Consider the following 25,236-nt stretch of genomic DNA (forward strand, 5'->3'; position numbering starts at 1 on the left):
AACAGAACTCTCCTGAACCTAACCCTGGAACAGCCGTGAAAGCACACTACTCCACTGAGTGACCATTTTTCGATTTTCCTTCATCTAAAGTAGCCTTCCCTCCCTGGCCACCTTTAAGAATGTTCTTTTTATCAAATTTGAAAGCCTATTTAACAGGCTTTTTAGTTGAAAATGAGACTATAAAAATCCACCAAGAGGATCTTTGTCTTTAAACAAAGTGAGTCCCAGATGGTTGTGGAGATTCTGTGGTTTCTCTGAGAGACAGCAAAATTCTCTTCTAAATCTCCTGGGGTCCAAAGGTTCTGAAGCAAGAGCCATGTGCATATATTGCCAGGCTTGGGCACATCAAGAATAACAGAGTTAAATAATGCTTCAGAGTTTTCAAATGTTTATTTCAAGTTAGGCAATGCTATGGCATCATAAGACTTATCATGAGTGTCTAGTAACCCCTAGCATTTGCTAAAGAAAAGTTTGCTTCCTAATTTAGGATCATAGTTCAGTTGACTTTTATGGTTTGTTATTGTGAAAGCATAGTTTTAAAAGATTATAATGGCTAGAGTATCTAGGGGAAATATAACAGTTAAGCACAGCTTGGTTTTACAGATGTGCTCCTTCTAAAGAAAATTCAAATAAGCAGATAGTTGAGAAATAAATTAGAAAAAGCTAAACCTCACCATTCAAATAATGCAAATTAAAACAACAATGACATTTAATTTTTGGTTCCTCAATCTAGCAGGTTTCTTTTGATTAAATAATAGTTCATCCCAGCGTAGTGGCTCATGCCTATGATCCCAGCACTTTGGGAGGCTGAGGCAGGAGAATCACTTGAGCCCAGGGGTTTGAGACCAGCCTGGTCAACATAGCAAGACCCTATCTCTACAAAAAATAAAATAAAATACATTAGCCAGGCATGGTGGCATGTGCCTGTAGTCCAAGCTACTTAGGAGGCTGAGGCAAGAAGATCCCTTGAGCCCAGGAGTTCAAGGCTGCAGTGAGCTGAAATCTTGCCACTGCATTCCACCTTGGGTGACAGAGCAAGACCCCCATCTAAAAATAGTGATAATATTTTTAGTGTAATTTATTGGTGTAAATAATAGTTCATTAAAATTGATGGTTACAGAGAACTCTTGATGACATAGGAAAATGTATCAATTAGGACGCTTTCAGTTTGATGTTACACAATATGCTTGTTAATCTTCATAGCAAGTTAATGAGGCAGATACTATTCTATGTTTATTGTTTCACATAACGAGGAGGAAGAAGGCTGGTTCAGTATTGGCTAAGCAACCCAGTGTTGTATTTGCTTCTCTGTCAGCCTCTTAGATTTGCCTGCCTGGTCTCAGATGGCATTAAAGCTGTATACATCCTCTGATGACAGCTTCTGTGACACAAAAGGGCTTCTCTTCTCAAACTGTCTCCCTTATTATCCAGGAGTAATATCTTTCCTAGAGCCTTTTACCAGTCTTCCCTTCTCATATTATTAGCCAAAACAGAGTTCCATGTTTACCCTGATCAATGGCAAAAGGAGAATGGAATTAACAGGATTGGCTTGTACCAATCATGATACAGCCACTGGGGGCCAAGGGAGGTGTCTACCTTCCCTGAGTACTTTGCTGCCTTTTGATACCTAACCAAATCAAGTGAGGGTTTTTAACAATAAGAGGAAAGGAGATAACAGCTATTGGGAAGAGAAGCAATGGTGTCTGACACATTTGTGTTATAAAGAGCAGCCCTTACTTTCTTTTTTATGGTTTCTAACTTTTCTTAATGAGTAGATATTAATTTTATGAGAGACAGACTATCAGGGTGATGGTCAACAAACTCTGGGCCAGACTTACTGGGTAACACCAAGCAAGTTATTAAATATCTCTGTCAAATTTTCTCTCTGTTAAGATGGGGAGTCATAGTAGCACCTACTTTATAAGGTTGCTGTGAGAATGTGTTCTCCAGAAAAACAGCACTGATGAGGGGGGGTGTGTGGAAAAAGAATGATTTATTATAAATCACGTATGAAACGACATAATCTTAGAGAAGTCCCAAGATCTGCAGTCAGCAAGCTGCAGACCCAGGAGAGCCAATGTGTAGCTCCCATCTGATTACAAAGGCCAGAGAACCAGGAGAGCCAATAGTGTAAGTTCCAGTCCAAAGTCTGGCAAGTTCAAGACCCAAGAAGAGCTGATGCTTCATTCCAAGTCCAAAGGCCAGAAAAGACCAATGCCCTAGCTCAAGCAGTCAGGCAAAATGAGTTTCCTCTTACTTAGCCTTTTCCTTAGATTGGGTCTTCATTTGGTTGGATGATGCCCACCCATGTTGGGGAAGACAATCTGCTTTACTCAGTCTACCAATTCAAATGTTCATCTCGCTCAGAAACACCCTCACGTATACACCCAGAATAATGTTTGACTAAATGTCTGCTCATACCATGACCCAGTCAAGTTGACATATTAAAATTAAACATCATATGCTTAGACTTGTACATATACTGTGTATGTGTGTGTGTGTTATTCTGGAAAAATATTACAAATAGGAAATTCAGTATGTGAAAGTCCTATTTTCTCCAATCATGGTGGATATTCATATTACGGAAGGATTTGCTTTGTGAAAGAATTCACCACCATATTAAATTTTGCATTATCTTTTCAATTTCAACCAATTTAAGAAAACATTTGTTGTTTTTTGTAGTGATAGGGTCTTGCTCTGTCACCCAGGATGGAGTACAGTGGCACAATTATAATTCACTGCAGCCTTGAACTCCTGAGCTCAAGTGATACTCCTGCCTCAGCCTCCCAAGTAGCTGTGACTACAGGCATACACCACCATACCTAGCTAATTTTAAAATTTTTTGTATATATGGGATCTTGCCATGTTGCCCAGGCTAGTCTCGAACTCCTAACCTTGACCTCTACCAGGCCCCCATTTGTTTTCTCTCTCTCTGTTTCTCTCCTTTTTTTTTAAAGATGGAGTTTACTCTTGTTGCCCAGGCTGGAGTGCAATGGCATGATCTCGGCTCACCACAACCTCCACCTCCCAGGTTCAAGCGATTCTCCTGCCTCAGCCTCCCGAGTAGCTGGGATTACAGGCATGTGCCACCATGCCCAGCTAATTTTGTATTTTTAGTAGAGACAGGGTTTCTCCATGTTAGTCAGGCTGGTCTCGAACTCCCAACCTTAGGTGATCCACCTGCCTTGGCCTCCCAAACTGCTGGGATTATAGGCGTGAACCACTGCACCTGGCCAAAGCCCCCATTTCTTAATACCTACTATGAACTATACTCTCTTACCTGGGTGTAAAGTTGAATAACCCATAGGTTTAGTGGATAAATCTGTGTGTTTATAAAGATAAAACTTACGCAGTTTAGGCCAGGCACAGTAGCTCATGCTTGTAATCCCAGCATTTTGGGAGGCTGGGGTGTGAAGATTACTTGAGCTCAGGAGTTTGAGACCAGCCTAGGCAACACTGTGAAACCCCATCCTACAAAAAGCACAAAAGTTAGCCAGGTGGGGTGGTGCATTCCCTGTAGACCCAGCTACTCCAGAGGCTGAGGTGGGAGGATTGCTTGAGCCTGGGAGATTGAGACTGCAGTGAGCTGTGATCATGCCACTACATTCCAGCCTGGGCAAAAGAGCAAGACCCTGTCTAAAAAAACTAAATAAACTGAATAACATAAAAAAAAAAAAGATATCTGCATTAAAGATTTTGTATTCTGTTTATACAGAGATTTCTCACTAGATAAGAGTTCAATAAACCCTTGAAAATCAACTCCAAGGAATAGATTGATCACAATTGCCCTCTCAGTTACCAGAGCTAAATGATTTTCAATTCCCAGTCTTTTCCATTTCTACATCACTTGACAAGATTCACTGCCACCTCCTGGGCAGGCACTTCTCTTATGGCTTCAGCAAAACTACTATCCCCTGATTCACCTCTGTTCTCCTTCACCCCTTCTTCTCTGGCCCCATTTTCTAGCTTCTCACCCTGAGTCTGCCCCTGGAGTATTGGTCAGTTTCTGGGTTTGAGCTTCTACCCTCTCTTTCAGGTAAACTATCTTCTGCTTGTGCATGTTTGCAAGGCTCTTCTTTCACTAATTATTATCTCCGCCTCCACATTTTCTCTGGCCAGCACCTGACCAGCATTTCTAATTGAGTACTGGACTCCTACATGTCTGTCCTTTAAATACTGCAAACTCAACATGGCCAAAGCAAAATTTCTTCTTGACTTCAAGTCTTTTTTCCTTCTTGTACTGTTTAAGCTAATTACTTCATTTTCTTTCCATTAACATCAACATAGTTTACTCTGTTTGAACGATAACATATTTCCAGTTAATGAAGTCTGAATTGATGAAGCCTTATATACTTACTGTCTTTTAGATTATCATCTGTGGAAGACAGATCATCTGTAGTTACTTGTCTCAAAGCATAGAACTAAAAGTCGTTCAGCATTACATTGGTCAAGATGGACAAGCTGTAGTTCGGGAACATTTTGACTGCCTCACCGCCAAACAGAAATTGCCTTCATACATACTAGAAAACAATGAACTGACGGAGCTGTGTGTGAAGGCCAAAGGAGATGAAGACTGGTCAAGAGATGTGTGCCTGGAATCCAAAGCCCCTGAGTACAGCATTGTCATTCAGGTTTGAAAAGAAGTTCAATCTAGAATAGAGCAGCTTTAACATTGAAATTTTCTCAAAATGTTCTTTATTTGTACAGCACTTAATTTATTAAAAAGTGATATATAAAAAAGGGGAGTGAAAGGCTTTGAATAGTACTTCTCAAACTGTTTCCTCCCCATCCCACGACAATACATTTGTATCAGTTCCAGTAGTTCTTTCAGCCAAGACTCTATCCCTCCCAGATGCAAGTGATATCTTGAAAAGGATTCTGCTGCCCCAGGGTTAGGGGTAGGGTGGAACTGTGAGGGTGGTATCCTCCTCACTTAAGAATCTTTGTGATGGTCTGTTACTTTATCTCTTCCTCAATCTTTACCATCATCACTTTCATTCCCATAAAGGATAAATTATCTTTCATTTTGCCACTTAGTCTTATATCTCTCCTTATGCAAATCTCTTTGTCTTTATGGAAAGAGTTGGCCCCGTTGACTCACTGCACATTTGCTTTCTGCCATAATGAAGTCTGTTTTTGCTTAGTTTTTTTTAATAATGGCTTTTTCCCTAAACTTTAAACTCTTTTTAATCTTCCAAACTGATGTATCTGTGCCTTATTTTGATTAATTAGTAAACTGCTTAGTATTCAATAGGACCCTTTTCTATTTCATGTGCAGGTGCCATCTTCAAACAGTTCCATTATTTATGTCTGGTGCACAGTTTTGACTTTAGAACCCAACTCTCAAGTGCAACAACGAATGGTGAGTGCTTTCCCAATCCTAAAATATGGTATATGACTCTGACCTTTCCTGTTCTGAAATAAATTAAGGTCAGAGTGACCCAGGGAAGAGATTTATTACAAGTTTGTTTCAGCATCAAACAGCTGGAATACTGCAACAAAGCAAATATGAAAGTTGTTCTATCCTTTTATTTTTATAGATTGTGTTCAGCCCTCTTTTTATCATGAGGAGTCATCTTCCAGACCCCATTATCATACATTTGGAGAAAAGGAGTCTGGGATTGAGTGAAACACAAATTATTCCAGGAAAAGGGCAGGAAAAACCACTGCAAAACATAGAACCTGACCTTGTACATCACCTGACATTCCAAGCAAGGTACTAGAAAAATCCTTCCATACATTTCCCTAGGAGAAATTAAGTAGAAAAGTAACCTTGCACTGGGGAGGGTGGGGGGTGGGTAGGGAGATGAGAGTGGAGGGAGTTTTTTGCATGATTTCTTATGAGAATGTTATTTTAAAATTGCCCTGCCTAGTGATCTCTTATTCTCATCTGTAGTTTTAGATAAAAATCAGCCTTTCTCATTAAGCTTAGAAATAACCAACAGGGATCATCAGAACTTTTAATTTAATTTAGATTTCATTGACACATGACTTCTGTGGTGAAAGAAGATGTGAATAGAGATCAACACCCAGGAATTGAGGGGTGGGGGAAGAAAGAGGAAAAGCCAGGGCCCAGATCATCCATACACTGTCCCATAAATGGACTCTATCTACCAAAAAGGTGTTGGTCTATAATACATTTGTAGTTAGATATTTTTCAATAAATTGTATACCACTTTAGAAATCTGATATTCTTGGTTTTTATTTCAATTTCCTAGAGAAGAATATGATCCTTCAGATTGTGCAGTTCCCATCTCAACATCCCTCATTAAGCAAATAGCCACTAAGGTACACCCTGGAGGCACAGTTAATCAGATCCTTGACGAATTCTATGGGCCAGAAAAGTTGCTTCAACCCATATGGCCCTATAATAAGAAGGATTCTGACAGGTAATATTCTTCAGTGATCTTTTTCTACAAAAATTTCTCAACATTAACAAATGATCATTCACAAAAATATTAAATACCATAAGTGGTGTGTGCATGTATCTGTCAGTTTCTTACCTTTTATCATCTAGTAGGTGTGTTTTGTAGATTTCTTTATTCATGATCTAGATCATAATTGCATGAAAAGTTGCTTTCTCCTGCATGCAAATTTAGCATTGAAAGATTCTGGTATGAGGAAGTATCATGCAGGAGCATGGTGTGTTTGGAATCTTTAAACGTATTTCACAAATATTAAAGTTACCATATTTCATTGAGTCTCTTGGATGTGGTTTTTGCAACAGGAATGAACAGCTAAGTCAGTGGGATAGCCCAATGCGAGTGAAGCTGTCAATCTGGAAGCCATATGTTAGAACTTTGTTGATAGAACTTCTGCCCTGGGCCCTGCTTATCAATGAATCCAAATGGGACCTCTGGCTATTTGAAGGAGAGAAAATTGTTCTACAGGTTCCTGCTGGCAAAATTATTATTCCTCCTAATTTTCAGGTACTGTAACTTTTTTAACTAATACGAATTCTTCTCTCTCAACAAGTAGATTTTATTGTAAAGTTGCGTTTATGATCTTAACAGAATGAATCAGTTGTGAAAAATTCTTAGATGCATATGTAAGAGGTATGGAATGTTCTTTGATATTCAAGGACTTTTCTGATGTCTTTTTTTTAACCATCAACACTATTGGTGCTTGAGTTACCATTAAATTTGATAACTTGGATTAGTTACATTCTCATTTCCATTGGCATAGGATATTTGACAAGTATTTGGGCTGGTCTAGTATATATTAAGGAAATAGAGCCATCATGTGTGCTTATCCGTACCCTAGGTACTCTTTGCTGTTCTTCTGGAAATTCTCTGCAGTCTGCAAGATATTGAGGATTTCAGAGCAACTGTTTTTGTCAGGGACCCTTTTCCTTTATAAGTGGACTTGGATGTTCATAATTATGGATGTCCACCCAGTTGATTATAACAATGTGGAATGATTACTGACACAGAGAGAAACCTAATTGCAAACCAAAATATCACAGGAAGATTTTATATTCTGTCACAAAACCTTCTTTATAAGGCTAGTCTGTTTCAGGAAGACACACAAATCTATAAAAAAAAATAGAGTAAAAGTGACTCCTAAATAAAATGTCTTTCTGATAGAGAACAATTTCAGAATCCTTTTTGGAGCTCCAGGTCATAAACATCTTTATTTAATTGAATTTTTTCTTTTTTCTGTAAAATAATCAGATGATGTTACCTTATGGAATTGGAATGTTGACCTGTGTGGACCTAATGTTGCATATTATTCTCTTGTCAAATGAGATGAAACCTTCAGTTTTTGAAGTCTTTGGTATTTACAGGGTAGTCACTGTTTGGGTTTGGTTTTCCCCTCCCTTCTGTAAATACGAATTCCGTTGTGAGTAAAAAAAAAAAAAAAATACATTGGGAGCCAAAATAAAATGTACGTTGCCATTACAAAAGACACACACACACACACACACACACACACACACACACACACCCACCATGGAGGGATATTTGGTTACCTTAGTAGACCTATTATATAATATTAAAAAAAAATCCTGAGGATTGAAGTAAAAAATATCAAAGGTAAGAAAATTACCTTATAATTGAGGCATTATTTTTCCAGGAAGCTTTTCAAATTGGAATATACTGGGCAAATACAAACACTGTGCACAAGTCAGTAGCAATTAAACTGGTCCATAACCTGACATCTCCAAAGTGGAAGGATGGAGGTAATGGTGAAGTTGTGACACTGGATGAAGAAGCATTTGTTGATACTGAAATAAGACTTGGTGCTTTTCCAGGACATCAGAAGGTAAGATCAAAGTCTATGTGGCTGGGAGGAAATAACATGCCATCCCCTTAACCTGTCTAAAATGAATCTGCCTTTTTCTTTTTAATACCTTTTTCATATTACTTGTTCTAAACAATTTATAACAGTACATTTGATTTCTTAACTTCTTAGACCTCTCTGCTTTACAGTGCTTTTTTTTCTTTACCAGTGATAAAAGCTGTGTCACATAATTTATCCAATAATTGTTCTATTTCAGAATACTCAGCAGTAACTTGATTTATAGTATGTGGGGAGAAAATGAACTTACTCCAAAATATCCACAGATTGTACTTGGCCTCCTTCTTTAGAGCAGAAAGTAGCGTCACTAACATTCTGAGCATAGAGTGAAAGGACAAAGGCTCCTCCTGCAGCAAAGGTTGTGTTTCTGGAAAGGACATCCTGAGCAAAATTACGTGGATCAATTCTAATTCTCTCCTAGAACCACTGTTATATGAGAAAGTTATATTTTTGAACAGTGGACTGGTGTCCATGTTTTTAGAGATGGATACAAAAAACATAAGTCATTTAAATATAAATGGTATGTGCTTTTCAGCATAAATCTAAAGTCTATGAAAACAATTAGCTGAATAATATAACTAATCATATTATGTATGAAAGTACAATATCATAGTGTACCATGCAGAAGTTTTATGCTGTACTTGTAATATCATCATTATTTTAGCTGTCCCAAATTAGAAAAAGAAGGGATACTTCATCAGAGTAGTAGAATTCAGATTGACCTTTTTCAGGGGAGAAGTTAGATTTTTGACAGGTGTCTTTGAAAAGTCTTTTGAGAAAAGTTAGGGTCATTTGGTGACTTTAAAAAAAATAAAAAAAGTTAGGGTCATTTGGTGACTTTTAAAAATTTCCCTGATACAAATAAATTGGTCTGTCTTCAGCATTCAAGGCTGGTATCCATTTCCTCAAAGTTGTCTGGGCAACACATGTTTATGCTCTGACGGCCAAAGTATTGTAACATGGGTGTAAATGGCAAAGAGCTGTAAGCATGAATCACCCAAAGTTGAATAGTTGTAAGTTGAGAACTACCATCAAAACCTGGAAAAAATGTTATAATATTCAGTCAACACCCAATACCTCTAGCACCTAACAAAGTAGCCAGGGCAAGTGTTGAATAAATGTTTGTGAATCAATGAATATACTGTTGGAAAACATATTGGTGTCTCATTATGCTTCGGTAGTGACTCAGGACCTCTTTATACTCTTTTTAGTCTCAGGACCCCTTTATACTCTTAAAAATTATTGAGAACCCCCAAAGACCTTTTGTTTCTGTGGGTTATATCAATATTTACCAGATTAGAAATTAAAACAGAAACTTTTAAAACACAAGAATATACAAATATATATTCCATTAGCTATCACAGTAATAACATCACATGTCATGTACCTCTGGAAAACTCCACTGTACGTTCATGAGAGAATTCAAGTGTAAAAGATTAATAGCATCTTACTATTATTATAAAAATAGTTTTGACCATGGGACCCCATGCCCAGAGATCCCCTGTGGGTCCCCAGACCACCCTTTGAAAACCAATGTTCTGATATTATTAACTAGATGGGTATGTTTAAGCAAGAAACATCTTCTCTGAGCATCAGTTCCTTATATAACATGATAAGGTAATGAAATGATACATGTAGCGGTTAAGAGCAGCACCACAGAGCCAGACTGCATGGGTTCCAACCCCCTAGTTAGACCCTCTTCATCTTTGTGACCTTGGGGAAGTTACTTAACTTCTTTGAGCCTCACTTTCCTCTTCTGTAAAATGGGGTTAATAATAGTAACTCTCCCATGTATGTACTGTGAGGATTTTGTGAGTTAATATGTATACAGCACTTGAAACTAGTGGAACACAATATTGCAATATATGAAGGTCAATCCTTATTGTCTTTGTTGTCGTCATTACTGAAGTTCTCAGAACTCTCCTTGGTTCATCATAGGCATTAGTGAGGTAGCTGCTGGGAGACCATGAGGAGGAGGAGGAGGAGGAGGAGGGAGGCTGGATGGAATTCTGCCAAATAAGATGAGTGGCATTTATTTACATATACATGCTTTCTAAATAAACACTTCGTGAGGTTACTGGTAAAATAACCAGAAAACAAGTCTTTTATCTGTCACTACACAACAGCAGCAAAAGTAACGGGGCTGCTAAAGCACCATGTTTTAGGCTAAATACTGACAGGTGCCAGAACATTTCTGAGAATGAAAGGAACACCATTAAATATTCTCGGGAAAAAAAAAAAGGTAAAATTGGTACTGTCCTGGCAGACAATTAGATAAAATAACCTTTTAGGAATACTCAAGAGATTTTGATGTGCCTTACAGTATTGTCAAAATTATTTTTTCTCAATTATCTTGTAGTTATGTCAGTTCTGCATTTCCTCCATGGTACAGCAAGGTATACAAATTATTCAGATTGAAGACAAGACTACAATAATCAATAATACACCATATCAAATATTTTATAAACCACAGCTATCTGTCTCCAATCCCCATTCTGGAAAGGAGGTAAGCAAATCATAATATGATTCTTTTGTCTAAGTTTTGATAAGGAAACAATAAATAGGATCAACTTCTCTTTAACCTACAGCAAATGAAAAGCTAACCTTGAATGTAAGTAAAGAGAAATTCACTTATTTTTCTTGTAATTAAAACCATGAATGTCATGGTCACTGCCTCCAAGGTAATTAATGAGCAGAAATCCTACCAAGAAGGTGGCCCTGACACACTGCTGGATTAGTCCTGCCTGTGCCCCATCTGCTCAGAGGCTCCAGCCCATCCTCTAGCATGCTCACTAGACTCCTACAAGCAGAGACATAGTCCTGAGGACTGGCTCCCGGGTCACATGGAAAAGCACATCTGTCTCACAGGCTGCAGTGCCTGGGGGAGCCATGCAGGCAAAAGGCTAGGGCCTAACTGAGCCGTGGATCTGCGAGCAGTGAGCTCTGTGGTTACGAGGAGAATAAATGTGGAAATGTACTAGCTCATTTATGTTAACATCTTGATGGCAGAATATATGGAAAATAAATCTAAGAATTTCAGTTCTTTGTACAATTAAAATGAACAGTTATATTTTAAGAGATTTTTTTTCTCTCCATTGCATCTTAGATGTTTTCCTTTTCTTTTAATTATACTTTAAGTTCTGGGATACATGTGTAGAACATACAGGTTTGTTACATAGGTATACATGTGCCATTGCTGCACCCATCAACCTGTCATCTACATTAGGTATTTCTTTCTTCCCTTTCCTCCTGCCCCCTGACAGGCCCTGGTGTGTGATGTCCCCCCTTCCTGTGCCCATGTGTTCTGATTGTTCAACTCCCACTTATGAGTGAGAACATGTGGTGTTTGGTTTTCTGTTCCTGTGTTAGTTTGCTGAGAATGATGGTTTTCAGCTTCATCCATGTCCCTGCAAAGGACATGAACTCATTCTTTTTTATGTCTGTATAGTGTTCTATGCTGTATATGTGCCACATTTTCTTTATCCAGTCTATCATTGATGGGCATTTGGGTTGGTTCCAAGTCTTTGCTATTGTAAATAGTGCTGCAATAAACATACATGTGCATGTGTCTTTATAGCAGCATGATTTATATTCCTTTGGGTATATACCCAGTAATGGGATTGCTGGGTCAAATGGTATTTCTAGTTCTAGATCCTTGAGGAATTGCCACACTGTGTTCCAATGGTTGGTCTAATTTACACTTCCACAAACAGTGTAAAAGCATTCCTATTTCTCCACATCCTCTCCAGCATCTGTTGTTTCCTGGCTTTTTAATGATTGCCATTCTAACTGGTATGAGATGGTATCTCATTGTGGTTTTGACTTGCATTTCTCTAATGACCAGTGATGATGAGCTTTTATTCATGTTTATTGACCACGTAAATGTCTTCTTTTGAGAAGTGTCTGTTCATATCCTTTGCCCACATTCTGATGGGGTTGTTTGTTTTTTTCTTGTAAATTTGATTAAGTTTCTTGTAGATTCTGGATATTAGCCCTTTGTCAGATGGATAGATTGCAAAAATTTTCTGTCATTCTGTAGGTTGCCTGTTCATTCTGATGATAGTTTCTTTTGCTGTGCAGAAGCTCTTTAGTTAATTAGATCCCATTTGTCAATTTTGGCTTTTGTTGCCATTGCTTTTGGTGTTTTAGTCATGAAGTCTTTGCCCATGCCTATGTCCTGAATGGTATTGCCTAAGTTTTCTTCTAGGGATTTTATGGTTTTAGGTCTTAGTTTAAATCTTTAATCCATCTTCAGTTAATTTTTATATAAGGTGTAAGGAAGGGATCCAGTTTCAGTTTTCTGCATATGGCTAGCGAGTTTTCCCAACACCATTTATTAAATAGAGAATCCTTTCCTCATTGCTAGTTTTTGTCATGTTTGTCAAAGATCAGATGGTTGTAGATGGGTGGTGTTATTTCTGAGGCCTCTGTTCTGTTCCATTGGTCTATCTCTCTGTTTGGGTACCAGTACCATGCTGTTTTGGTTACTGTAGCCTTGTAGTATAGTTTGAAGTCAGGTAGCGTGATGCCTCCAGCTTTGTTCTTTTTGCTTAGGATTGTCTTGGCTATGCATGCTCTTTTTTGCTTCTACATGAAGTTTAAAGTAGTTTTTTCTAATTCTGTGAAGAAAGTCAATGGTAGCATGATGGGGATAGCATTGAATCTATAAATTACTTTGGGCAGTATGGCCATTTTCATGATACTGATTCTTCCTATCCATGAGCATGGAATGTTTTTCCATTTGTATGTGTCCTCTCCTATTTCCTTGAGCAGTGGTATATAGTTCTCCTTGAAAAGGTCCTTTACATCCCTTGTAAGTTGTATTCCTAGGTATTTTATTCTCTTTGTAGCAATTGTGAATGGGAGTTCACTCATGATTTGGTTCTTTGTTTGTCTGTTAATGGTCTATAGGAATGTTTGTGATTTTTGCACATTGATTTTGTATCCTGAGACTTTGCCGAAGTTGCTTATCAACTTAAGGAGATTTGGGCTGAGACAATGGGGTTTTCTAAATATACAATCATGCCATCTGCAAACAGAGACAATTTGACTTCCTCCCTTCCTATTTGAATACCCTTTCTTTTTTTCTCTTGCCTGATTGCCCTGGCCAGAACTTCCAATACTGTGTTGAATAGGAGTGCTGAGAGAGGGCATCCTTGTCTCGTGATGGTTTTCAAAGGGAGAGCTTCCAGCTTTTGCCCATTCAGTATGATATTGGCTGTGGGTTTGTCATGAATAGCTCTTATTATTTTGAGATATGTTCCACCAATACCTAGTTTATTGAGTGTTTTTAGCATGAAGGGGTGTTGAATTTTATCAAAGGCCTTTTTTTTGCGTCTATTGAGATAATCATGTGGTTTTGGTCACTGGTTCTGTTCATGTGATGGATTACATTTATTGATTTGTGTGTGTTGAACCAGTCTTGCATCCCAGGGATGAAGTCGACTTGATCTTGGTGGATAAGATTTTTAATGTGTTGCTGGATTCGGTTTGCCAATATTTTATTGAGGATTTTCGCATCAATGTTCATCAGGGATATTGGCCTGAAATTTTCTTTTTTTGTTGTGTCTTTGTCAGGTTTTGGTATCAGGATGATGGTGGCGTCATGAGATGAGTTAGGTAGGAGTCCCTCTTTTTCTGTTGTTTGGAATTGGTTCAGAAGGAATGATACCACCTCCTCTTTGTACCTTTGGTAGAATTTGGCTGTGAATCTGTCTGGTCCTGGGCATTTTTGGTTGGTCGGCTATTAATTACTGTCTCTATTTCAGAACTTGTTATTGATCTATTCAGGGATTTGACTTCTTCCTGGTTTAGTCTTAGGAGGGTGTATGTGTCCATGCATTCATCCATTTCTTCTAGATTTTCTAGTTTATTTGCATAGAGGTGTTTATAGTATTCTCTGATGGTAGTTTGTATTTCTGTGGGATCAGTGGTGAGCTCCCCTTTATCATTTTTTATTGTGTTCTATTTGATTCTTCTCTCTTTTCTTCTTAATTGGTCTGGCTAGCAGTCTTATCTATTTCGTTGATCTTTTCAAAAAAAAAAAAGTAGCTCCTGGTTTCATTGATTTTTTGTTTTGTTTTGTTTTGAAGAGTTTTTTATGTCTTTATCTCCTTCAGTTCTACTCTGATCTTAGTTATTTCTTGTCTTCTGCTAGCTTTTGAATTTGTTTGCTCTTGCTTCTCTAGTTCTGTTAACTGTGATGTTAGGGTGTCAATTTTAGATCTTTTCCACTTTTTCCTGTGGGCATTTGGTGCTATAAGTATCCCTCTAAACACTGCTTTAGCTGTGTCTCAGAGATTCTGGTATGTTGTGTCTTTGTTCTCATTGGTTTCAAAGAACTTATTTATTTCTGCCTTAATTTCATTAGTTACCCAGTAGTCATTCAGGAGCAAGTTGTTCTGTTTCCACGTAGTTGTGTGGATTTTAGTGAGTTTCTTAATCCTGAGTTCTAATTGCACTGTGGTCTGAGAGACTGTTATGATTTCTGTTCTTTTGTATTTGTTGAGTGTTTTACTTCCAATTATGCGGTCAATTTTAGAATAAGTGCTAGGTGGTGCTGAGAAGAATGTATATTCTGTTGATTTGGGGTGGAGAGTGCTGTAGATGTCTATTAGGTCCTCTTGGTCCAGAGCTGAGTTTAAGTCGTGAATATCCTTGTTAATTTTCTGTCTCGTTGAGCTAATATTGACAGTGGGTGTTAAAGTCTCCCACAATTATTGTGTGGGAGTCTAAGTCTCTTTGTAGGTCTCTAAGAACTTGCTTTATGAATCTGGGTGCTCTTGTATTGGGTGCATATATATTTAGGATAGTTAGCTCTACTTACATTGATCTCTTTACCATTATGTAATGCCCTTCTTTGTCTTTTTTGATCTTTGTTGGTTTAAAGTTTGTTTTATCAGAGACTAGGATTACAACCCCTGCTTTTTTTTTTTTTTTTTTTTTTTTTGCTTTCCATTTGCTTGGTAAATATTCCTCCATCTCTCTATTTTAAGCCTATGTGTGTTTTTGCACATGAGATGGGTCTCCTGAATACAGCACACTGATGGGTGTTGACTCTATCCAATTTGCCAGTCTGTGCCTTTTAATTGGGGCATTTAGCCCATTTACATTTAAAGTTAATATTGTTATGTGTGAATTTGATCCTGTCATTATGATGCTAGCTGGTTATTTTGCCTGTTAGTTGGTGCAGTTTTTTCATAGTGTTGATGGTCTTTACATTTTGGTTTGTTTTTGCAGTGACTGGTACCAGTTTTTCCTTTCCATATTTAGTGCTTCCTTCAGGAGCTCTTGTAAGGCAGGCCTGGTGGTGACAAAATCACTCAGCATTTGCTTGTCTGTAAAGGATTTTATTTCTCCTTCATTTACAAAGCTTAGTTTGGCTGGATATGAAATTCTGGATTGAAACATTTTCTTTGAGAATGTTGAATATTGGCCCCCACTCTCTTCTGGCTTGTAGAGTTTCTCTTGGCCAAGAGATCCACTGTTAGTCTGATGGGCTTCCCTTGTGGGTAACTGGATCTTTCTGTCTGGCTGCCCTTAACATTTTTTCCTTCATTTCAACCTTGGTGAATCTGACGATTATGTGTCTTGGGGTTGCTCTTCTTGAGGAGTATCTTTGTGGTGTTCTCTGTATTTCCTGAATTTGAATGTCAGCCTGTCTTGCTGGGTTGGGAAAGTTCGCCTGGATAATATCCTGAAGTGTGTTTTCCAACTTGGTTCCATTCTCCCCGTCACTTTCAGGTACACCAATCAAATGTAGATTTGATCTTTTCACATAGTCCCATATTTCTTGGAGGCTTTGTTCGTTCCTTTTCATTCTTTTTTCTCTAATCTTGTCTTCACGCTTTATTTCATTAAGTTGATCTTCAGTCTCTGATATCCTTTCTTCCACCTGATCAATTCGGCTATTGATACTTGTGTATGCTTCTCAAAGTTCTCATACTGTGTTTTTCAGCTCCATCAGGTCATTTATATTCTTCTCTAAACTGGTTATTCTAGTTAGCAATTCATGTAACCTTTCTTATCAAGGTTCTTAACTTCCTAGCATTGGGTTAGAGCATGATCCTTTACCTCAGAGGAGTTTATTACCCACCTTCTGAATCTAGTTCTGTCAAACTCATTCTCCATCCAGTTTTGTTCCCTTGCTGGTGAGGAGTTGTGATCCTTTGGAGGAGAAGAGGCATTCTGGTTTTTGGAATCTTCAGCCTTTTTGTGCTGGTTTTTCCTCATCTTCATGGATTTATCTACCTTTGGTCTTTGATGCTGGTGACCTTCAGATGGAGTTTTTGCGTGGTTGTCCTTTTTGTTGATGTTGATGCTATTGCTTTCTGTTTGTTAGTTTTCCTTCTAACAATCAGGCCTCTCTTCTGTAGGTCTGCTAGAGTTTGCTGGGGGTCTACCCCAGACCCTGTTTGCCTGGGTATCACCAGCAGACACTCTAGAACAGCAAAGATTGCTGCCTGCTCCTTCCTCTGGAAGCTTTATCCCAGAGGGGCACCCGCCAGATGCCAGTTGGAGCTCTCCTGTATGAGGTGTCTGTCAACCCCTGCTGGGAGGTGTCTCCCCATCAGGAGGCTCAGGGGTCAGGGACCCACTTGAGGAGGCAGTCTGTCCCTTTGCAGAGCTTCAGTACTGTGCTGGAAGATCCACTGCTCTCTTCAGAGCTGGCAGGCAGGAACGTTTAAGTCTGCTGAAGCTGTGCCCACAGCTGCCCCTTCCTCCAGGTGCTCTGTCCCAGGGAGATGGGAGTTTGACCTATAAGCCCCTGACTAGGGCTGCTGCCTTTCTTTCAGAGATGCCCTGCTCAAGGAGGAGGAATCTAGAGAGGCATTCTGGCTACAGCAGCTTTGTGGGGCTGTGGTGGGCTCTTCCCAGTCCAAACTTTCTGGAGGCTTTGTTTACACTGTGAGGGGGAAACTGCCTACTCAAACCTCAGTAATGGTGGATGCCCCTCCCCCCACCAAGCTGGAGCATCCCAGGTCGACTTCAGACTGCTGTGCTGGCAGTGAGAATTTCAAGCCAGTGGATCTTAGCCTGCTGGGCTCCCTGGGGGTGGGATCTGCTGAGTAAGACCACTTGGCTCCATGGCTTCAGCCCCCTTTCCAGGAGAGTGAACGATTCTGTCTCGCTGGCATTCCAGGCGCCACTGGGATATGAAAAAAAACTCCTGCAGCTAGCTCAGTATCTGCCCAAATGGCCGCCTGGTTTTGGGCTTGAAACCCAGGGCCCTTGTGGTGTAGGCACAGGAGGAAATCTCCTGGTCTGTGGGTTGCGAAGACCCTGGGAAAAGCATAGTATCTGGGCTAGATAGCACCGTCCCTCACAGCACAGTCCCTCATGGCTTCCTTTGGCTAGGGGAGGGAGTTCCCTGATCCTTTGCGCTTCCCGGGTGAGGCAACGCCCTACCCCGCTTCTGCTCACCCTCCTTGGGCTGCACCCACTGTCTAAACAGTCCCAGTGAGATGAGCCACGTACCTCAGTTGGAAACGCAGAAACCACCCATCTACTGTGTTGGTCTCGCTGGCAGCTGCAGACCGGAGCTGTTCCTATTCAGCCATCTTGCCCGGGAATCGGTGTTTCTTTCTTTTTTTTCTTTCTTTTTTTTTTCTTTTTCTTGAGATAGAGTCTTGCTCTGTCGCCCAGGGTGGAGTGTAATGGCATGATCTCAGCTCACTTCAACCTCTGCCTCCTGGGTTCAAGCGATTCTCCTGCCTCAGCCTCCTGAGTAGCTGGGATTACAGGTGCCCACCACCACGCCCAGCTAATTTTTGTATTTTTAGTAGAGATGGGGTTTCACCATGTTGGCCAGGCTGGTCTCAAACTCCTGACCTCTTGATCGACCTGCCTTAGCCTCCCAAATTGCTAGGATTACAGACATGAGCCACTGGCACCCGGCCGTAAGGAGAGGTTTTAAGAGAACTTAAAAACAGAAAATGTTAAGTGGTATGCTATTGTTTTATGCTATTGAAACTGTTTTATAGGAAAGTATTATCTTTCTTTACCTTTGTCTGCACTTTTACCTCCTGCTTTCAGCTCCTAAAAATTGTTAGATTAATCAAATGGGATAAAAGTCTTATACTTTTAAGCTTACAATGCATTGTGGTAAAGTCAGCCCTCTGTCGCTGTAGGTTCCATAGTTATGGATTCAACCAAACATAGACCAAAAATATTCAGGAAAAAATAAACTAACAATACAACAATTTTTAAAATACACATTTTAAAATACAATATAACAATCATTTGCATAGCATTTACATGTTATCAAGTATTACAAGTAATATAGAGATGATTTAAGTTATACTGTAGGATGGCACAGTTAGATATAAGTACTACGCCATTTTGTGTAAGGGACTTGAGCATCCGTGGTGTTCTCACTGCTTCTAATTATTTCATTAGGACATTCTCATGGGGACAAGATTCATAATATTCCCATGTCCCCAACCCAGCCTCTTTCTAAAAATGCATAGTTATAGATGGTGTCTTAGAAGATGTGCTTTACGGGGCCAGGTGTGGTGACTCACACCTATAATCCCAGCACTTTGGGAGGCCGAGGTGGGCGTATCACTTGAGGTCAGGAGTTTGAGACCAGCCTGGCCAACATAAAAATACAAAAATTAGCCGGGCATGGTGGCGTGTGCCTGTAGTCCCTGCTACTTGGGAGACTGAGGCATGAGAATTGCTTGAACCCAAGAGGCAGAGGCTGCAGTGAGCCGAGATGGTGCCACTGCACTCCAGCCTGCGTGATGGAGCGAGACTTGTCTCAAAAAAAAAGAAAAGAAAAGAAGATATGCTTTAAAAAGTTTAATTCTGCTGTATTACTGTAGCTAATGTGCTCTCTGCATTTTTTTTTTTTTTTTTTTTTTTTAGTATTTTCACGTTCCAGACAGTGCTACTTTTAGCATTTGCCCAGGTGGAGAGCAGCCTGCTATGAAATCCAGCTCCCTTCCTTGCTGGGACTTGATGCCTGACATCAGTCAGTCAGTACTGGATGCATCCCTGCTTCAGAAACAGATCATGCTGGGCTTTTCTCCTGCCCCAGGTGCTGACAGCTCACAGTGCTGGAGCCTGCCAGCTATGGTTAGACCAGAGTTTCCCAGACAGAGTGTGGCAGTACCCCTTGGGAATTTCCGGGAAAATGGATTCTGTACCAGGTATTTTATGTTTATATAAATGTCTGTCTTCTTTGCTTGTCAGTCTAGCTGTTCATCTAGATACCAAGAGAGATAGAATGGTCGCAGGGCTCCCCATATGTAATATTAGGCTTTATTTTTAATTACTTCTAGATATTGTATACAGTGGGTCAAGTGTTATGATCACATATGGCTTGTCCCAGCATACTACTTAAGGGATTTTTCCCGTTATGGAGCTTACGCTGGGGGGAAACGATGGTACTTGTACCACAGAATGTCATTATATGAAAAGATCATATGTATCATCATACAAATAGCATTGTATGAAAAGATCATATCATAATGAAAAAAATTACCTGTTATGGGTTCTTAGCCTCCATAAAATTATAAGAAATAAGGGTTAAAATATGAGCAAGTCAAGTTGGAAAACCTTTTTCTTTTCCCATATTTTACTTTTACTTCAAAATGGAATTTTTCTCAAAAAAGTCATTAAGAGAGATAACTTAGATAAACACAAGTCACAGAAGACTCTGTTCTGTGGTTGTTCCTGCACGCAAGTTGCTCCAATTACCGATTACCAGTTATGTAAATAACAACCACAGAATCAAGCCAGAGACATATAATGGTTTGTTCATACTGGACTTCTATTATGTGGTTGTCTTGCATGTAAAATGTCCCTTCTGCAGCTGTCAAGAATAACTTATTTATAGTATATGTAACAGCTACAAAAGAAAACATATTGTGCCCTTATGAGAAGTACCTTATTTTCATGATTATGAATTTATAGACTTTATTTGAGATTTTAGCAGTGCTAAGTCTTTTGATGTAATATTTTAAAAGACAAGAGAGATTTTTATAGTAATATTTTAAATAAGTTATTCATAATGGTAAGGTTCTGTTCTCCACACATCCCTCCTTCTTTCACAGTATTCACAAAATCCTTGATTTTACAAACATTTGTCATCTTTTACACTGTACAGGAGTGGTTATCCTTACATTCTGGTTGGAGATGTTAAGCATAGTGAGTTTAAGGGTGTTTTTGAAAGCTATGTGAACTTATGTCTATAAATAAAACATTTTTTAAAAAACAAAATTTGAAACAAAACTCAATTTGGAAATTAAGCTTAAAATTCTGATAATTACAGTATAATTTAATCTTATCTACAAATACTAAGCTAGATATTGGACAGAAAGTACCATACTTGAGTCCTGGCCCTAGTCTTCTTGGCTATCAAAACAAAAAGAAATTATCCGAGGTTGGCTCTCCTAGCTCTTTTAAAATTAGGCTGGGAAAGGAACTTTGCTGTTTATCCAAGAAGTATACTCTTAAAATGAATTTATTTCATGCTGTCCCATCTCCTCATCTATTTCCTTCCCTCAGTCCAACCAATAGCACACATTAGATGGTGTGATTAATGTGCTTTTACCAAATGCTAATGGACCATTCACTTTGACATTTCACACAAATACAATCTTTGGGAAGTACTCACACTGGCAAATAAGATGGATGGCAAATGGAAGCTTTTTAGAGCATTATTGACCCCTTTTAGTCAGCTGAGGGCCACATTTGGCAAATTATCTGATTTCTTTGATTAATTTTGACAATCATTCTATGTAATTTAGGCTTCAGAGTAATTTTATTTTCCTGCTTCAATGAAATATTCTTTGTGTAGTCTGTAATCTAAATAGGAAAATTTCTCTCTCTTCATCCCAGAAGGCAACCTGTACTCACACAGCTGGTTTTCTAGCTCCAAATAATACAGCTTTGCTCCTGCTAATCAAAATGTACATTTTTTAAGGTGTGATGGGCTTGTGGAAATTGACAGCAAACATTATCAGCCTACCTACCTTTAGAAAAAAAAAAAGAGAAGCACCCAAATTCTCTAGTAGTCCTTTTAAAAGAAGGTCAGCTCTTTTTTTTTTTTTTTGATACACGGTCTTGCTCTGTCACCCAGGCTCGAGTGCAGTGGCACAATCACGGCTCACTGCATCCTCAACCTCCCAGGCTTAAGCCAACCTCCCAGGCTCCAGCCATCCTCCTCCCACCTCAGCCTTCCAAGTAGCTGGGACCACAAGTGTGCGCCACAGCACCTGGCGAATTTTTGTATTTTGCTGTAGAGATGGGGTTTTGCGCTTTTGCTGAGGCTAGGCTTGAACTCCCGGGCTCAAGCAATTCTCCTGCCTTGGCTCCCAAAGTGCTGGGATTATAGGCGTGAGCTACCATGCACAGCCTACCAAGCACTTCTAAGGAAGAAGAAAGTACCCTGCCTAGCGAAGGAGTTTAACACACATATGCATGGGGGAAAAAAAGAACAACAGGAAATATTAGCACAAGGTTAGCTATAGTTCTCTCTGGGTGATAGAATTATTTTGTTTACCTTTAAATATTTTTTCACATTTTATGAATATTATAAATATGTTACTATTATCAGAAAAGAAATCTCCCCTGAGTTATAAAAGAGATATTTTCGAGTTCTGAATGTTGCAAATCTAAATAAACATGTTCCAGAGGAGAGAGCATTCATTTTTTTTCCTAAACATTTCTGTCATTTGACTTGATTCTCTTCCAGGGCTATAGTGCTGACATATCAAGAACACCTTGGAGTGACTTATTTAACCCTCTCAGAAGACCCTAGTCCTCGAGTAATTATCCATAACAGATGTCCAGTAAAAATGCTTATAAAGGAAAACATTAAAGGTATGTTTTATACTGTTGAATTTAGATAATACTAAATGTGTATTTTTTCTGGGATTTTTTGATTTAGTAGTTACCTGTGATCCTGTGAAAAAAATATTTAAATAAAAGTATTAATCATCTCTTTTTGAGAAGTTTCTTTTGCCACATTATGTTTACTGTCCCCCAAGTCTCTGTCTTTAAGGGCTAATTCTGCATATGCCTTTTTTTAAAATTTCAGATACTCCAAAGTTTGAGGTTTATTGCAAAAAAATTCCCTCCGAGTGCTCAATTCATCATGAGCTGTATCATCAGATTTCCAGTTATCCGGACTGCAAGACCAAAGACTTACTTCCGAGCCTCCTTTTGAGAGTTGAACTGCTAGATGAAGTAACAACTGAGTGGAGTGATGCTATCGACATCAACAGTCAGGGAACACAGGTCAGTGAGCCATGTGTTCCTGCTGAGACCCAAAGAAAAATGCCCTTTTCTGAGGTTTTTGTCAGTTGCCTGTTTTTAAACATAATTTTCTAAATGCTGAACATCTTTTCTCTGTGTGAGAGAGCATGTGTATCCATTTTTACGTCCTCATTAAGTTATAAATTCTCAAACTCAAGTATGTATCTGCAAAGTAGACTATACAACCATTGACTAGAGAGGAGCACTTAGTAAAAGCAGGCCCATCTTGGATCTAATCCAAGGTCGAAATGGAAATCAAATTGTTAGGCTTATTTAGATAGAACGTAGTTCAGCTGTACAGATTTTAGTACAATCATAATACAAATCCTCTTTCATGTGTTATTAGGATAAATATGTGTATTTTAAAATTAGTAATTTTAAAATTAATAATTTTAAAATTAGTAAAACCCCACAAATATAAGTACAGTTTTAAAAACCTGAGCTTGAGTTGAGAGAAGAAGGCTTCAGACGATCAAACTACTCTGAGCTACGAGAGGAAATTCAAAACAATAGCAAAGAAGTTAAAAACTTTGAAAAAATATTAGAAGAATGGATAACTAGAATAACCAATGGAGAGAAGGGCTTAAAGGAGCTGATGGAGCTGAAAGCCAAGTTTCGAGAACTACGCGAAGATTGCAGAAGCCTCAGTAGCAGATGCGATCAACTGGAAGAAAGGGTATCGCTGATGGAAGATGAAATGAATGAAATGAAGAGAGAAGGGAAGTTTAGAGAAAAAAGAATAAAAAGAAATAAACAAAGCCTCCGAGAAATTTGGGACTATGTGAAAAGACCAAACCTACGTCTGATTGGTGTACCTGAAAATGATGGGGAGAATGGAACCAAGTTGGAAAACACTCTGCAAGATATTATCCAGGAGAACTTCCCCAATCTAGCAAGGCAGGCCAGCATTCAGATTCAGGAAATACAGAGAACGCCACAAAGATACTCCTCGAGAAGGGCAACTCCAAGACACATAATTGTCAGATTCACCAAAGTTGAAATGAAGGAAAAAATGTTAAGGGCAGCCAGAGAGAAAGGTCGGGTTACCCACAAAGGGAAGCCCATCAGACTAACAGCTGATCTCTCAGCAGAAACTCTACAAGCCAGAAGAGAGTGGGGGCCGATATTCAACATTCTTAAAGAAAAGAATTTTCAACCCAGAATTTGCTATCCCGCCAAACTAAGCTTCATAAGTGAAGGAGAAATAAAATACTTTACAGACAAGCAAACGCTGAGTGATTTTGTCACCACCAGGCCTGCCCTAAAAGAGCTCCTGAAGGAAGCACTAAACATGGAAAGGAACAACCGGTACCAGCCACTGCAAAAACATGCCAAATTGTAAAGACCATCGAGGCTAGGAAGAAACAATAGCAACTACCGAGCAAAATAACCAACTAACATCATAATGACAGGATCAGATTCACACATAACAATATTAACGTTAAATGTAAATGGGCTAAATGCTCCAATCAAAAGACACAGACTGGCAAACTGGATAAGGAGTCAGGACCCATCAGTGTGCTGTATTCAGGAAACCCATCTCACGTGCAGAGACACACATAGACTCAAAATAAAGGGATGGAGGAAGATCTATCAAGCAACTGGAAAACAAAAAAAGGCAGGGGTTGCAATCCTAGTCTCTGATAAAATAGACTTTAAACCAACAAAGATCAAAAGAGACAAAGAAGGCCATTACATAATGGTAAAGGGATCAATTCAACAAGAAGAGCTAACTATCCTAAATATATATGCACCCAACACAGGAGCACCCAGATTCATAAAGCAAGTCCTCAGTGACCTACAAAGGGACTTAAACTCCCACACAATAATAATGGGAGATTTTAACACCCCACTGTCAACATTAGACAGATCAACGAGACAGAAAGTTAACAAGGATATCCAGGAATTGAACTCAGCTCTACATAAAGTGGACCTAATAGACATCTACAGAACTCTCCACCCCAAGTCAACAGAATATACATTTTTTTCAGCACCACACCACACCTATTCCAAAATTGACCACATAGTTGGAAGTAAAGCTCTCCTCAGCAAATGTAAAAGAACAGAAATTATAACAAACTGTCTCTCAGACCACAGTGCAATCAAACTAGAACTCAGGATTAAGAAACTCACTCAAAACCGCTCAACTACATGGAAACTGAACAACCTGCTCCTGAATGACTATTGGGTACATAATGAAATGAAGGCAGAAATAAAGATGTTCTTTGAAACCAACGAGAACAAAGATACAACATACCAGAATCTCTGGGACACATTCAAAGCAGTGTGTAGAGGGAAATTTATAGCACTAAATGCCCACAAGAGAAAGCAGGAAAGATCCAAAATTGACACCCTAACATCACAATTAAAAGAACTAGAAAAGCAAGAGCAAACACATTCAAAAGCTAGCAGAAGGCTAGAAATAACTAAAATCAGAGCAGAACTGAAGGAAATAGAGACACAAAAAACCCTTCAAAAAATTAATGAATCCAGGAGCTGGTTTTTTGAAAAGATCAACAAAATTGATGGACCGCTAGCAAGACTAATAAAGAAGAAAAGAGAGAAGAATCAAATAGATGCAATAAAAAACGAAAAAGGGGATATCACCACCGATCCCACAGAAATACAATCTACCATCAGAGAATACTACAAACACCTCTATGCAAATAA

The 25,236-nt window shown here is 39.0% G+C and overlaps 1 protein-coding gene across 1 annotated transcript in view; it reads left to right on the forward strand.

Annotated features, from left to right (window-relative positions):
* The window catches only part of VPS13B (vacuolar protein sorting 13 homolog B), a 915,321-nt gene that overhangs the window by 843,383 nt on the left and 46,702 nt on the right, over positions 1 to 25,236 (forward strand). The window contains exons 45-54 of the mRNA XM_032760928.2: positions 4,368 to 4,631; positions 5,279 to 5,362; positions 5,541 to 5,716; positions 6,219 to 6,389; positions 6,728 to 6,929; positions 8,077 to 8,265; positions 10,661 to 10,807; positions 19,171 to 19,454; positions 22,004 to 22,131; positions 22,349 to 22,548. Of these exons, the coding sequence (XP_032616819.1) occupies positions 4,368 to 4,631; positions 5,279 to 5,362; positions 5,541 to 5,716; positions 6,219 to 6,389; positions 6,728 to 6,929; positions 8,077 to 8,265; positions 10,661 to 10,807; positions 19,171 to 19,454; positions 22,004 to 22,131; positions 22,349 to 22,548 (1,845 nt within the window). The remainder of the gene's footprint in view (positions 1 to 4,367; positions 4,632 to 5,278; positions 5,363 to 5,540; positions 5,717 to 6,218; positions 6,390 to 6,727; positions 6,930 to 8,076; positions 8,266 to 10,660; positions 10,808 to 19,170; positions 19,455 to 22,003; positions 22,132 to 22,348; positions 22,549 to 25,236) is intronic.

The sequence above is a fragment of the Hylobates moloch genome, unplaced genomic scaffold, assembly GCF_009828535.3.
Source record: "Hylobates moloch isolate HMO894 unplaced genomic scaffold, HMol_V3 SCAFFOLD_9, whole genome shotgun sequence".
Lineage (NCBI taxonomy): Eukaryota > Metazoa > Chordata > Mammalia > Primates > Hylobatidae > Hylobates > Hylobates moloch.